Genomic DNA, 14483 nt, shown 5'->3' with positions numbered 1-14483 from the left:
TAAATGATGATCCCATTCTTGGAGCTTTTTAAGACTACAGTAAAGCAAGAAACAATACTGGAGTAGAAAGAAGAGGATTTCTTCCTATACTTTCATACATTTACTGCAGTCAAACCTTTTTCTGCCCCTTTTTTCTTCACAAATACACTAATCCCAAGAACAGATAACTCTTAACGTACAGATTAGCAGTGACATACTTCCTTCCCCATATTTCCTGCTTAAACAGTCCACACTGAGTAAGTGCTTAGGAGCTTAAAATAGGAGAAACGTGATGATGCAACTACACAAACATCTGCTTTCCTTGAAAGGGTGTGGTCTCCTTCTTCAAAACTGATATACCAATGTATGGAAGGTACAAAAATCTTGTAGCCATTTACAGATTCCTTTGTGGCTGGTTGCTGTATCAGAAGATTCTCAATACTGCTGGGGAAGCTGAACAGTGAGGGTCATCCATCTGGTTTCATCATCTGCCTCACGGACGACTCTGGATACAGGTAAGGGAACTTCCTTCTGGGGAAAGCAAAATAGCAGCCTTCTCTCACAGAAAGTCTTGAGAGCCCTTAAGGGAACTCTTTGTGATGATTATGCAAGGGCTCATACAGCTGTTTCTGGTGTCAAGAAGCAGCATTCAGGAATCTGAAAGTCAACAGGAATTGAAAAGGAGATCTCTCCATGTTCCCCAGCAGTAGAAAAGAGCTAGAGACGGTGTGCTCTGTGACTGTAGGGGTCTGACCTCTGTAAGTTTATTATACTTTTGAGAGAGCAATGAGAGATGGCCAGAAGAGCTATTATTCTAGTACCAAAGAATGTGGACCATGGCCTTCCACAAAAGAAAAGAAACGATTTATTTTGAATTGTTGCTAAAATTTGCAATTTGTCCGGGGAGTACTCTATTCAAGAACAACCGGAAAAAGAATGAATATGGAAATCCAGTCACATACTCTGGAGGTATGTGGTTATAGAACATATTTTTAAGGAAAGTAACAAAACAGAAGGAAGACAAGGAAGACTAGAAAGAGCATAAGGACGAGTGAATTTGCGGGATAAATTTATTCACAGAAAATGCATGTTTCTTGTGAAGAGCTGAAAGAATCTGTGCACTTCCTTTCTATGTGCACATTTACTCTTCACTCTTTGTTCATGTTGCAGGTTCACACAATAAGAAGACCAGGTTTCTGCCCATCAGTAAAGGCTTTGTAGACATTCTATCTGAATTTTATCACGGCAAATTAGTGGAGGGAGTTCTTGTCGAGCATCACTTCAAGAGAGTATAAAGCCTAAGTTCCCTAATTCAGTTTTACTTCTCTTTACAAGAAATGAAAACAAGAAGCTCCACAATAAGACAAAATCAGAGTGGGCAATGAAAACATTTATTTTTGATAAAAATATGTGTTCAAAGGACAGTATGAAGATGAAAGCGTTTTGCATTTTTTTTCTACATCTGTCATTGGGCTTCAGTGACCAAGCCATTAAAGGTGAGTTTCAGATTTATAATTTCTTTTATTTGATGCTTGCCTTCTTCTCTTCTTTTTAAAACCGGTCTCCTCTCATTAGTTACTCTTCCTCATTTTCTACTTTTTCTTGTTCCTTTGGGTCCCTTTTTCTCCGCTGTAGGACAACAAGCATTCTGATAAAAAGCAAACATTTTGTGGCAAGTGTAGGTGCAGACGGATGGGTCAGAGTGTGGAGGTTGGTTGCAAAGAAATCCCATAGAAAACACACAAGGATGAGATAATCACCACATTACTGCTGACTGTGATATTCACTACGCCCAGACAACTGTCTCTGCTTGGAAGTGATACTTTGGCCAGAAACACATCCAGCAGGCTGAAGGGTCTCACTTCACTGTTGTTGTACCTTGGCTTGACCCTTCTGTACTGTGGAGATATGCAGAATGAACACAACTTCAAACATATTTTCACCAAGGGTTATTTTTTATGATGCCACTGGAAGAGTGCTGCTATCAGTGCCTTTCCCATTCTGATGGCAGAATCATTCTATTTCCTGCTGTCATCTCTCAGTATTTCCATTTGTAAGCAGTGCATCTTTATTTATTTATATATTTTTTTTGCATGCCATTTCAGAAAGCGTTCCAATGAAGAGCTTGAAATGCCACAGTGACTACAACTCACTTGTGACCTGCACATGGAAGGAACATTCAGAGGCTCACACCCTACTTGGTTTGACTCTGTACCAAAGGAATGATATTAAAAAGTAAGTACTGATCAGTTCTGAAGACCTTGAATAAACCATGCATGTGAAAGTGTGATTATAGGTAACATCATCTGGGCCATGAAACTTAATCTGAGAGGAGGTTGATACAGGAATCATGACTGGTCGGTCCCATCCTTACTTCAGAAATATCTCTGGTTTCCTTGCTAGTACCCAACATTGACAGTTATCAGTACAGCTGAATAATGACTGCTGACGTACAGTTGGCTCGGAGACCTCATCCTCTCCTGATGGACAGTAGTTGGGCACAGATATCCACGGCTTTATCTGTACAAGAACAATGGGCATGAAGTTGTAGGCTCATGCAGAAGTCCAGAGGGTACAAAAAGGAATATCGCATCTCTTCAGCAGCTCAGACCATCGCAAGCTCACAAAGCTTATCCTCTTATGATCACGTTTTTTGGTCTGGAGAAAGGCCACCTAAAACGATGCCTAACATTCTGAAGGAAACTAATGAATACATAAGGTCTCTTGACAGAACAGAACTGCTAAGGCTACAGAAGTGCATTTTGGCTGAATTAAATAAAATGTTTAACTGTCTTTCTGGGACTGCCAAAGGAATTCCTTCCAGAAGCTGGGGATCATCAGAAACGTTCTCGCCTTTCACTCAAAGTAAAAGATGCATTTCTCTGACATTATTTTTCATCAAACCACTTCTCTCATAAAATTCTGAGATTATCAAGGGTTAGACTGACAACTAAGAAAGCCATGCTGATACAAGAACAGAATACTGTACTGCAAAATTGGAAATGAAAATGGAATTGATAAAAGGATAATGGCGATTAAAATGTTAGAAAGAGTAACTGATGCAATATGGGAATAGTAGTGATAATGAAAACATAGTTTTCAATGCAAATTAGATAAACATTTTGGGGTGGAAACATTTTCAAACATTTATTTTTGCATGAACTGTATAGCACCAGATCAGATCTTTATAGATGACTTTTTATACACACACAGTGACAGTCAGGAGATGCATTGCAAAAAGGAGCTGGAAGAAGACATCCATGAGTCTTCAGATCCCTACAGCCATTGGATTTGTTGGAAAAAAGCAGAATATTTTGGAATTGGAGTGGATGACTATTACAGCTTCAAACCCAAGCAGATTCTTGACGTACAACTAAAAGTTCATCTTTTCCAAAATGGTAAGGAAAAAATCCCAAGGCAGCAATTTTTCAAATGCTTTTGGGGGATCCTTGAGAACTTTTTTGATGTTCAATTAGGAGATGAATTGCAATGATATTGCAAAAACTGACAAACATCTCTACACTGAGATTGAAAAGGTTGAATGTGAGAACTGGTGGACGTTGGAGGGGTACTCAGCAGGCAGCTTCCTATTATAGGATCTGATAAGATATTGTAGAAATGAGAAAGTTAAACTACATGTTATCTTCCCCGCTTCATGTCCCTGTCTCCAATATTGCATCTCACGCATTGTACTTTCATCTTCCAGTTCAGCCCCTTCCACCTCAAAACCTCTTGGTCACAGAAAGTTCAGGAGCCTTCCTGCTGACCTGGACAGCACCTGATGGAAGCCAAGGTCTGGGCAGTGCATTGGAATATGAAGTTGCTTACAAGCGGGAGTGGGAGTCCTGGGAGGTAAGAGCAGGAGGAGCTGGGCTGTCTTGGCTCTGGCTGCAGCCTTTTGTCTGGTGGTGGGCCTATGTTAAACACCATGCAAATGGGCAGCCTTTCTGTTCTCTAGAACTACGAAGAGTTGCAATAAATGCTGAAATAGGCCAGCTGGAAGAGGCTTTCTTCTTTCTGCAAGTTTCTGTCTGCAAGTGGTTTTTCCTGGTGAAATACCACTTGTCCCGACTTAAATGCAAAAATCAATGCTTCACTGAGAAAAAGCAGTGCAATTGGGTGTTGAGTTGGCATGTATTTAACCCTGCTTCTGTCCCTCATGAATTTAAAGCCTGTTTGAAGAACAGCCTGTGGGCTCACATGGGAGAAAGGCAAAGCAACGTGGAAAATGTTTCATGTGAACGGGACTGCTTGGAGAAGGCATTATACTCCTTCCTCTGCCTTCCCTTCACCCTCACCACTGATTCCTTTCCATCCTTTCCCTGCTGACAGAAGGCTGCCTTCACATCGGCTCTCCAACATCACTCATTGCCATCTCAGTCACCTCGTTCCAGGGAGTAGATACTTTGCCCGTGTGAGAGCCAGAGCAGAGCAGAGCACAGGCTTCTCTGGGCAGTACAGAAGTGGAGCTCAGATGTGTCCTGGGACCCTGAAGTAGGGGGAGATGGAGCGGGGCTGTGCAAGGGTGGGAGTCCTGCTGAGAAGCCAGGGCAGGTGGGGCAATCCTTGTGGGTCCCTTCCAAATTCAGAAATTGCAGGGAAGCCTTTTCTAGTTATTGCTTTCTCTGTGGAGCCTCAACACTTGTTTCACTGGGATATATCTTAGCAGTGATTAAATGGCTGGGGGCTGTGACTGTGCACCCTCTGGGGGGACTGGAGCACTCCATGGGGCTGGTTGTATCTTGAGATGTGTGGCTCATGCAGAAATCTCATCTTACTGCATTCCGTTTTGGTGCTAGGCTTGCTACCACTTGGAAAGATAGGTATGTCCTAGAAGAGCATAGAGAAGTTTGGAATGCAAGCAAGAGCAAGTATCCATCCTTGCCTCTTTTCAGTGTTTCCACCCATTGTATGATACCTGGTCATGCAAGACAAAGGCTTTCACTGGACTTTTCCTTCCTCTCAGCTCGCTCTGATCTTCTCTGTAGGTGGCATTCATCCCAGGAACCTTCGTTGCCTCTTCAATGGTGCGTATCTGATGTGCAGCTGGGAAGTGAAAAAAGCAATTGCCACCTCTGTCATCTTCGGCTTGTTCTTCAGGGTCACTCCAGCATCAGCGTATGTGATCTGCCAGGGGCAGCATACTTACCCCTGCCTGTCTTATTGGGCTTCTGCTCTGTACCATTCCTGCTGATCTCATTGCCACCTTCTCTTCACCCCTCAGGGAACAGGAGTGCTCTCCTGTGTATGAGAAGGCTTTTCCCCATGTGCCATACGTCGTGCAGAGCTGTGAGATCCCTGTTAGTAACATCAGGAATCAAAGCCAGTACCAAGTGTCTGTGAGAACCAAGATGGAGGAGAAACTGATAGAAGCCTCCAAGAACAGTGAGTTGCTCTGTTGTGTCTTCTGTCTCCTGGGTGTTTTTGGAGGGGTTCCTGTGTGTAAAAGATGTGCTGAGGACATTGGTAGTGAGGAAAGGTGTCTGGGACGAAGAAGAGATCTGACTTGGAAAGGGAAGCATGTGGTTGATGTGGTAGGTGAGACCCAGTGGAGCTCTGGGAGGTTTGACAGCGATCCCTGGAGCAGGGTAGGAGATAGGGCTGACATGCTAAGTGAGGTGAGCCAGGTGGACTGTGTCAGGCTGCATGCATCTGGAGGTGTTGGTGATGTTTCCACAGACGGGAGCCAGTGAGAGTTCTCACAAACGAAGAAGATGTCGCTTTATATGTGAAAATCTTTGTAAATGTGATAGATGATTATGGAAGATGGTAAATGGATGTGCTGGGTCTGTGTGCTGGTGTGTACTCTGAGATATTCTCTGTGTTCTAGTTAAGGTGCTGCCACCTGCAAATGTGTTAGTGGAACGGATAGAAAAGCAACAGTATGAACTGAGGTGGAAAAAACACACTTTACAGAATGGTTTGATAAAGCAGCAGTATCAAGTCCAGTTCTGGGAGCACAACCAATATGAAAAGGTGAGTAATGGGAAGTGCAGGAGTCCTGGGTTTCTCTTTGCTTTGTGGCTGGCCATGACACTTCCTCTCACCTCTTTCCTTCGTGCTTCTTTCCTCTCCCCAGACTGTGCAGACAATAACAATTACCAATGATGAACCTCCCTTCATCTTCACTGATCAGATGTTGTCACCGTCTACAAAATACAGGGGAAGAATGCGTGCAATGGTGAATACTCAGGATTATCAGGGATACTGGAGTGAATGGAGTGAAGAGTTCACCTGGGAAACTCAGAACGGTACTTCTTCCCCTCACCAGGCTAATACAGCTAGCTGGAAAGGTCTGCACATGGTGGACCATGAAAAAGATCCTAGCCAAAGATCACTGCTGTTTCCTGATCCCAGAATTTTATTCTGCTTTAAGGAACTGAAGAGCCTGAGAATGCAGGCATACAGAATAATAATCAGCCTTTTCCTTTTAGAGAGCAGCCATGGCGTTGGGTAAAAGACACACTGGAGCGTAGTGGAGATGCAGATCTTATCATGTTTATGCAGATTCTGGAGTTAGAAGCAGAAGGCCTGTGATTACTGTGGTCACATGCCCAAAGTTATGCAACATTATAGAATTTGTCCCTAGGGAAGTAGCAAGATGTTCATCTTGTTTTTCATCTATATACCTTAGTAGTGGCAGCTCAGGAGAACTCTGAGATTCCCATCTTTCCAGGACTGCACAAAGTCAGGCAGCCTAAGTCCTCTGAAAACATCTAGTTTACATGGTGAAGCTAGGTACCTATGTAGGCTTTTATTCGGACAATTTTTTTCTCCTATGGGATTGAAACATAGAAAAAGGATCAATGACGGAAAACATGTCTTCCTTTGGTCATCAATAAGGTACTCAGGGCACATTTGTTCACTTCTACTTCCCTGATATGCTTTCATGAAGAATGACCTGAATGTCAAACCTGTTATGGGAAGTGGAGCCTCAGATGTTGTTTCCCCCTTTCTTTTTTCTCTCTTTCAGTTCTTTCACCAGTGATTCTCCCACTGATGCTCCCAGTTATCATCATCACTTTGCTCATTGCTGCTTACTGCAGCTTTAAATACTTCCTCAGGTAAGTTTGTTCTGTGAGGAGGCTATTTAGCTGCGTGTTGGCCATGGGAGTGGAATAAAGGGTGAGGCACTGCTTGTCTACCGTGGGAGTGGTCTGTGCAAAGAGGAGCCTTGGTGTGCAATGTCAGCCTCGTGCTTGGCTGGACAATGGTGAGAATTTGCTGCTGGACTCCCGGGCCATGGTTGGGCCATGTAAAGCAGCACGGTGCATGAGGTATAGTCCCTTTCTTTTGTCACATTGAGACACAAACCTTGAAATCTTGGTGTTGTTGCAGGCAGAAGAAGCAGTGGGAGGAAAATATTCCAAATCCCAGCAAGAGTCTGCTCTTCCAGAGCTACTTAAAGGTATGCGGGATCTGTATCTTTGAAGGTTCATTTTTTCTTTCTTCTTCATGAATCACAATAATTCATAACTCCTCTTTGTCACCTAATCTGCAAGGGACATACACTTTAATTAGCCTGTTCCTTACTGCTAGAAGTTCAGTCCATACGTAAGCTAGGAAATTTTCAGATGTTTTAGAACTTAACTAACTGAAACAATCCAGTGTCGTTGGAAATTCATTATCTGTTGCTTCTGCTTGTCTGCAGATAGTAACTATTCAAAGTGTTTTATAGTGAGATGGTAGATTTTCTGGAATTAATATTACTACATGTCTGTCTTTTACAAAGACAATCATTCTGTCTTGGAATGAGACGAACACACTTAGCATTTGTTCAATGAAGTTTCCCTCCTTCCCTCCTTCCACCAAAAGTGGAAAAGGAAAAAGTGGAACAGGCATCTCTGAATTTTGGTGGTAAAACACTTCAGTCTTGCATGAGTAGAATTTCCAATTCTATAGTGTCCTCACTCTACTCCCACTGCACTTCCAAATGTGTTTTTGTCCAACAGTTAACTTTATATTTATTACATGGCAATACAATACTTTATGTTATTACATGACCTTTGTGTGAGGCAGACACCATATCTGCATTTATGTGTGAGTGAGTGCCAGGACCTTGCACTTGGTCTTGTTAAAGTTCATTCAATTGGCCTCAGCTCATCAATCCAGCCTGCCCAGATCCCTCTGTAGAGATTTCCTACCCTCAGGCAGATTTGACACTTCCTCACAGGAAGTGTGGTGTCATTTGCAAATTTACTGACGGGACACTTAATCCCCTTGTCCAGACTGTCAATAACAATATTAAACAAGGCCAGCCCAATACTGACCTCTGGAGAATGCATCATCTGCATTTACTCCCCTCCCCTCCCCTCCTCTCCTCTCCCCTTACCTTATGTTACCTTACCTTACCTTACATTTTCCAGAATGTTCCTCTAAGAAACAAGCATGCAAGAAGTCAGCTGGACGTCAACAAATGCAGCCTTGCAGAGAACATGGATCAGCCTAGCTTCCTTCAAGTTGTGGACAGGTGAATTAAGAGAACATTGCAGCCACACTGTGAATGACACGCTCATCAAACTCCCTAACTTTCATGGAGAAGCATAGTCAAACGTTCTGTCACCAGAACTGCGCATGCAGTTACTTCTGAGCGGGGATACAATTCTGTGCTATCTGGTTTAACTTGCTCCCCTATACAGATCATTCTAGCCATGTGCATAGCTACTTCAGTTTTCTACTAAGCTTGTGTTTCTGCTTTGTGCTTACCACAAACATATTTTCATGAGCAACTTTAACTGTTCCTCATTCAGGCAGACGAAGATTTTGGCAGAGTCCCCTGAAGCGCGGACTGAGAAGAACGAGCTGCATTAGACCTACAGAGCCAATACCAGGCTTTAAATGCCCTAGTTGTCTGCCCGAGGACAAACTGTGCTGATGCAAATATGACTTCCCAAGACAGCAGTCACTTGCTTTGCATTCAATGGCCCATATTTGTACAGCCCAGTGACATCCTCTCAGTCTGAGATGCATCAGACACTGGAAGTGACCTCGAATCCAATGGAAAAACAGGAGAAAGCCATGTCCCTGCAGTATGTGACCCTTCCAGACAAAGACAGTCCCCAGGCTGCACAGAGGCAAGAGCAGTCAGGAGCAGGTCCTCTGCAGCCCTTCCTTCTCCCAGATCAGAAGGAAGTGATGCGTTATCTCAACTACAAGAGGGAAGTTTCACCACTTCCCACCAGCTGTGGGAAAAGCACAGATGTGAGAACAGAAGATCAGAAATCTCCAGAGGCTCCTGGCTGTCCCGCATTCCTTCAGCAGTGCTCCTTGGAGTACATCAGCACAGACAGCCTGTTACTGCCATCAACCAGCAATGCCACACACCTGCCATTCGTCACTGCTGCGGGGAAACCCTGTGATACACAGGAGCCCCAGCAGACCATTTAACATTTCAGAAACTTGAAATCAGATGATTACTTCTCCTGGCAGCAATCTTTTGGATCACAGAAATCTGCTGAAGGAGCAAATGTCAGTGAATAGCAAAGCTAAGAGTAGCTGAAAGAGGTGGCAGCTATCTGATAAAAATGGACTCTGCAATCTAGGAGCAAATATACAACAATTGCTTTTTCTATCTTCCAGTGCAACATGTTGAAAGCCATTGCTTGTTCTCATCGTCAGTGACCTTTGCAATTTTGTCATAAAAGACAATCTAAATGTTGCCATGTTGAGAGACATGGTGTTTTTTGAACTTTTTTGGTTTAACATGGAGACATTGCTGAGACATATATTACTGTAGAAAATCCCAAGGACATGGTACAGTGAAAAGAACAGAATGGGCCAATAGAGGAAAATGATGAGAGAAAAGTTGTGAAGATGTATAAGCCTGTGTCTGGTGGGGCTTCTCCATTTCTGTATGTTTAAATACAAAATGATTTTCTTTTAAGTTCATTGGTTTAGGTATGTTATAATTCATCTTAACTATATGGTGTGTTCTTTTTTTCCCTTTTTTCTTCATAAGCTGTATTGTAAAAGAGGAACCACTTTTTGGGGGTCATGAGTAAGAAAGCCAGTTTCTTCCAGGCTGTATGGTTGTGCCCTGTGTAGGCTGGTAATAAACTTAGATGTTCAAATTCATACGAAAATCAGGTATCTGGATTCAGATCTCCGATATGCATCACCTTGATTAGCCTTGGATTGCTACAGTTTTAATAACCAAGAAGAATAGGCAGTGAAAGAATTTCTGCTCCACTCAGGGCTTTCAAATGGAGTTCATTTACACTGTGATTGGAACTCTGAGTGCTGTCTTTTCCTCCTGCACTTCACTGGGTGTTTGAAGAGACAGCTCTTGGAGACAGGATTTTTGGATACAGAGATGTTTATATGACCCCACAGAGCAGCACGAATAATGTGAAAATTACTTGAGGAGCCTGGAACTTGAAGAGTAACATGCCGTTGTCCAGGTAGGGGAGCTGAATGGTGGTTTTCATCAGCAACTATTAAAATCATCTTGGAACAGAAAGAATTTCTGCTAAAAAGATTATCTGTGCAATATTCACCTAAGCATCATTAAAGAAAATATGTAATGCACAGTGGAAGGAGGCAAAGGACTTCTGGCTACTCTGTGCTAGTGAAGTCCTCTTATTACACAGTTACAGAATCAAGGCTTCTATAAATTTTGTTTTTGTCTTACATTCCTTTCTGCATGAGGCCTAGTTGCAGTTGGAATGCTAAAATCATGCAATTCTGTGTTTTGTTGGCTTTGGGACTGTTGCATGTTCTAATTCTTAGCTTTCCTGGTCAGTAGCTCAAGCCCCAGAGTTACTGTGGAAAAGGAGGTTGCAGCTACCTTCTGTTATACTAGGTACTGATATTCAGGAAAGGAAGCATTATGATGATTGGACTGTAAGACTTCAGTGGTCTTTCCAATCTTAATGATTCTGTGATTCTGATGACACAAGATGCACTTATAATAGGCTTCAGTGATTAGGTTTGCCACAAGGCAGTTCAAGTCCCTCACCCTGTGTATCTGAGAGGTGATTTCCTGTATTTCTTAGGTAGCCAAAAAAGGAGAAGCAGTTTAAATTTAAAGTGTGGGTCACCTTTTATAACTCTCTGACTCAAACTTCACAGATTCTGCCTGTGTTTTGACAGTAAAAAATTTTCTCCTTCTTTCTCTCGGCTAATAACTTTATTATTGCTTTATAAGAATAACTCTCAACCAGAAATATATTACCTGACTGTGCATAAGGTTAAGATGCTAAGAATATTGTGGCCTCAATGGTTCCAATGACAATCCATGTGGAACTAGTCAGCTGTTTTCTTTCTGTGAGTCTGGGGGCTGTCTTTTACATAAAGAAGGAAACTGAGGGTGAGTGGTTTAATAGAAAAAGAAACAGCAATGGAAAGCCCACAAAGAACAGAAGCTGGAGAATTTCTGAGAAAACTGTATCTGCAGAGTAATGCAAAACAAGCCCAACCCACCCTGCCAACTGCTATACACCTGTCTATACACTGTCAAACACATTTGTACACAGTCTTATTCCTGTACATCTCCAATGATTAAACTCTGACTCCTCTCACTCCCTATGCTCTCCCTCAGTTCTCATGGTGGAGCTGAACTTTCCATGAAAAGAAACCCTCTGAATCATCTTCTGTAAATGGAGAAGAGCTATAACAATTATTTCAACACCTGTTTTGTCCCCTTGTAACATTTTCCTAGTGGCTCCCAGTATTCTCTAGCCTCAACCATAACAACTCCTCACATTACTCCATGGATACTTCACCATGGTATTAAGCAGGTGGGCTCTAACCATACAGTCTTGCTCTATGTAAGCCAGATTTGGTCCATAGCTTTGCCGATTCATTATGTCCTTTTCAGCTCATTGATAGGGGAATGTTTGGTTCTCACCACCGAAGACTAAATTATTTGTCTAAAACAGCAGATGTAAAACTATCTGAAACAATTGGCTGACTTTTTCCTATCTGTAGTAGAAATGCTAAGTCACAGCTGGTGAGAAGGTAGGGCCAGCCCAGGGGAGCTCAGCTGCACACAATACACCTGAGTGACCAGAAGGGGTGGATCCAGCATCCATTCTTTTTCAGACCTCATTTAAAGTTGGACATGGAGAGACAAGGGTATCTTGCTAGAGGTCCCTGCTTACCTGTGGTCTTCTGTGCCCATGGCTGTTGCATTTGTGTGAATCCTACTTGTTGCAGCCTGAGATCTCACTTCCTTACTGTTATTGTTGTACTTTCCATTGTGTTACACTATCCTTATTTCAAAGCCTTCTAGCACCTTGTTGTGTGCATTTCGAGTGGAATACTTCTGCATCTGATGGAGTCATATAGTATATATTTTATCTAGTTATCTGTCTTTTGCATTCAGAAGTCTGTGGGATAGCTATGGATATCTTGAGTTTATTTTCATTATTGAAGACTCATGATGGATTCATGACCACAGAATCATAGGGGTTGGAAGGGATCTCAAGAGACCATTGGGTCCAACCTTCTAAGTAGGCACCTCACAGTAGACTGCACAGCAGTCTGGAGACATCATTTTCTTCTCTTTTACATGGAGCAAAGTCTGTGATACAGAAATGCAGAGAAAAACATAGTGGAGCTAAACAGTCATTACATCCTTTCTGATATTCTGCCTATAGCTTACAGTGGATGCTTAAAGCAAGAAAATTGAGGCTACAGAAACCCTACCTTTATAGCATGGGCAGATTTGCAGAAGGCTTAAGTTCTCTTCCGAGTTCCTAAATGATTATTTAAACAGCTCATTTATTGCTTCAGACATTTGACACTTTAAATAGCTTTTTGGGCTTCTTCTTGTCTTGTTTGTATGTTGTTTTTTCAACTTGTACTGGGTCTTGTTTATTGTTTAGGATTAAATGATAGTTTATCATTTTTTCTTGCATGTATGTTCATAAAATAACTCCAAGAAGCAATGTGATACCTACATCAGTACTGGGAAATAAATATCTTAAGGACAGAAGATATGGGACAATCATGGAACCTCCACATACCCAAACTCTTCCTCAGTAGTTGGAGGGGGCCTTTTCTACACTGTGTATTGGAAATTGTCTTTGACTTGCTTATTGAGATGGATAACAGACATATTAAACTGTTTGCTAACATCTGAGTGAAGCCTGTGATCACAGTCCTGAGCTCAAGCCTTTGTCTTGTCCTGGTGTAGACCTCCAGTGCAGACAAAGTCTGCGTCACAGTGCACTGTTATGTTTACCTTGTCTAGTGTGATTGGAATGTTCCATTGTTATAGATTGTCTCTAGCACCAAAACCTTGATTCGGTCAGATGATTGATAGCACAGCACCAACAACATACTGCTCTTCTTATCATGTAACAAAACTGCACAGCTGTTGAAATTCTGTGTTACAACACATACTGTTTGTCACCATACACTCTTTAGCATTAATGTGTAAAAAGAAACAGTTTGTCTTATATGGAATCTGTTTTCCATTATTAATGTTCCAGTGAAAACCTTCCTGTCATTGAACTTCCATCACTAAAGTTCCCCTATAAAACAAATATGGGCATCCCCCAGTGCTTCTGTCATTTCATCTATTTTAAAGTTGAGATATTTGAATGGAGATATTTGGACATTTGACTTGATCTGGTTGCTTATTTTGATGTGTTCTCATTATTTGGTGTATTAGTTGCTTTTCTTTGTTTTGTTCTGCTTGTTTTTCAGTACCTTCTATTTTATTGATTTTTTTTTTTCCTAAGTCATTGGTTTTCTGTGATTCCAGACCACACAGATATATCACTCCGAACAATTTACTTTCCACACTTGGCATGTTTTCCTCGGTTTTCAGTTTAAAATTATCTCATAGTACTTTCAATCTTAAATGTCAGCAGCACCGATTCTATTTTGATTAGGTAGAACCCATCTTATATAAACTCTATCTACCTCAAAAATTTACCAGACACTTGTAAGCATAATCTCCTTTTCTGTACACAGTTTAATCAATCATGCACTGAACCTCTGCTGTCTGACACAGCGTATGTGACAAGGACCACTTTGAAAAATACTCCTATGTAGAACTGCATTTTTAGTTTCTTGGTTTAAGCTTTCTTTCAGGACCTCTCCAGCTGATCGTGTTATTCTTGTTCACCTGGTTAATTACCATTGAGTGTTTCTCTTCACTGAGAATGAAGATGTCTGAATTCCTCATGCTATGTGCCATGTTTCCAACTGTATGTACTTTTTATAGTAAAATGTTTGTTCGTGTTTTTAACTTTTTCAAGATCTTGCTTAATTTTGTTAGAAATGAAGGAGGTCTTTTTCTCCTGAAGGAAGGCCATCTTTCTTAGGACACTCAGCTACCTTTGAACCGCATGATATCTGTTGGGTAACTTGCAGTGAGCACTCATAGCTGTCAGGATCCCTTCTTGAAGGTGATCTTGTCCTGCAGGTGAAGATCTGATCCAGTCTGCCCTCCAGGGATATCTAGATGATGCCCTGTCTGTGATATAGCATGTCAGACGGAGGTTCCATTGAGTGCAAGGAAGGCTATAGATGACCTATGAAGATATGACAAG

At 41.9% G+C, this 14483-nt stretch overlaps 1 protein-coding gene across 1 annotated transcript; it reads left to right on the top strand.

Annotated features, from left to right (window-relative positions):
- Positions 1-1277: 1277 nt before the first annotated feature.
- LOC107313755 (cytokine receptor common subunit beta-like) lies at positions 1278-12826 on the top strand. The gene is given in 17 exon segments (XM_015862340.2): positions 1278-1475; positions 2085-2214; positions 3193-3377; positions 3686-3854; positions 4315-4436; positions 4439-4473; position 4504; positions 4968-5097; positions 5204-5364; positions 5810-5955; positions 6059-6230; positions 6953-7043; positions 7318-7387; positions 8346-8449; positions 8730-8779; positions 8782-8873; positions 8875-12826. Coding segments are annotated over 17 exon segments (2265 nt in total). The 5' UTR covers positions 1278-1360; the 3' UTR covers positions 9367-12826.
- Positions 12827-14483: the final 1657 nt, after the last annotated feature.

The sequence above is a fragment of the Coturnix japonica genome, chromosome 1 (genome assembly GCF_001577835.2).
Source record: "Coturnix japonica isolate 7356 chromosome 1, Coturnix japonica 2.1, whole genome shotgun sequence".
Taxonomy (NCBI): Eukaryota; Metazoa; Chordata; class Aves; order Galliformes; family Phasianidae; genus Coturnix; species Coturnix japonica.
Note: the sequence above shows the minus strand (reverse complement) of the source record. Positions and strands in the feature narration are given on the sequence as shown.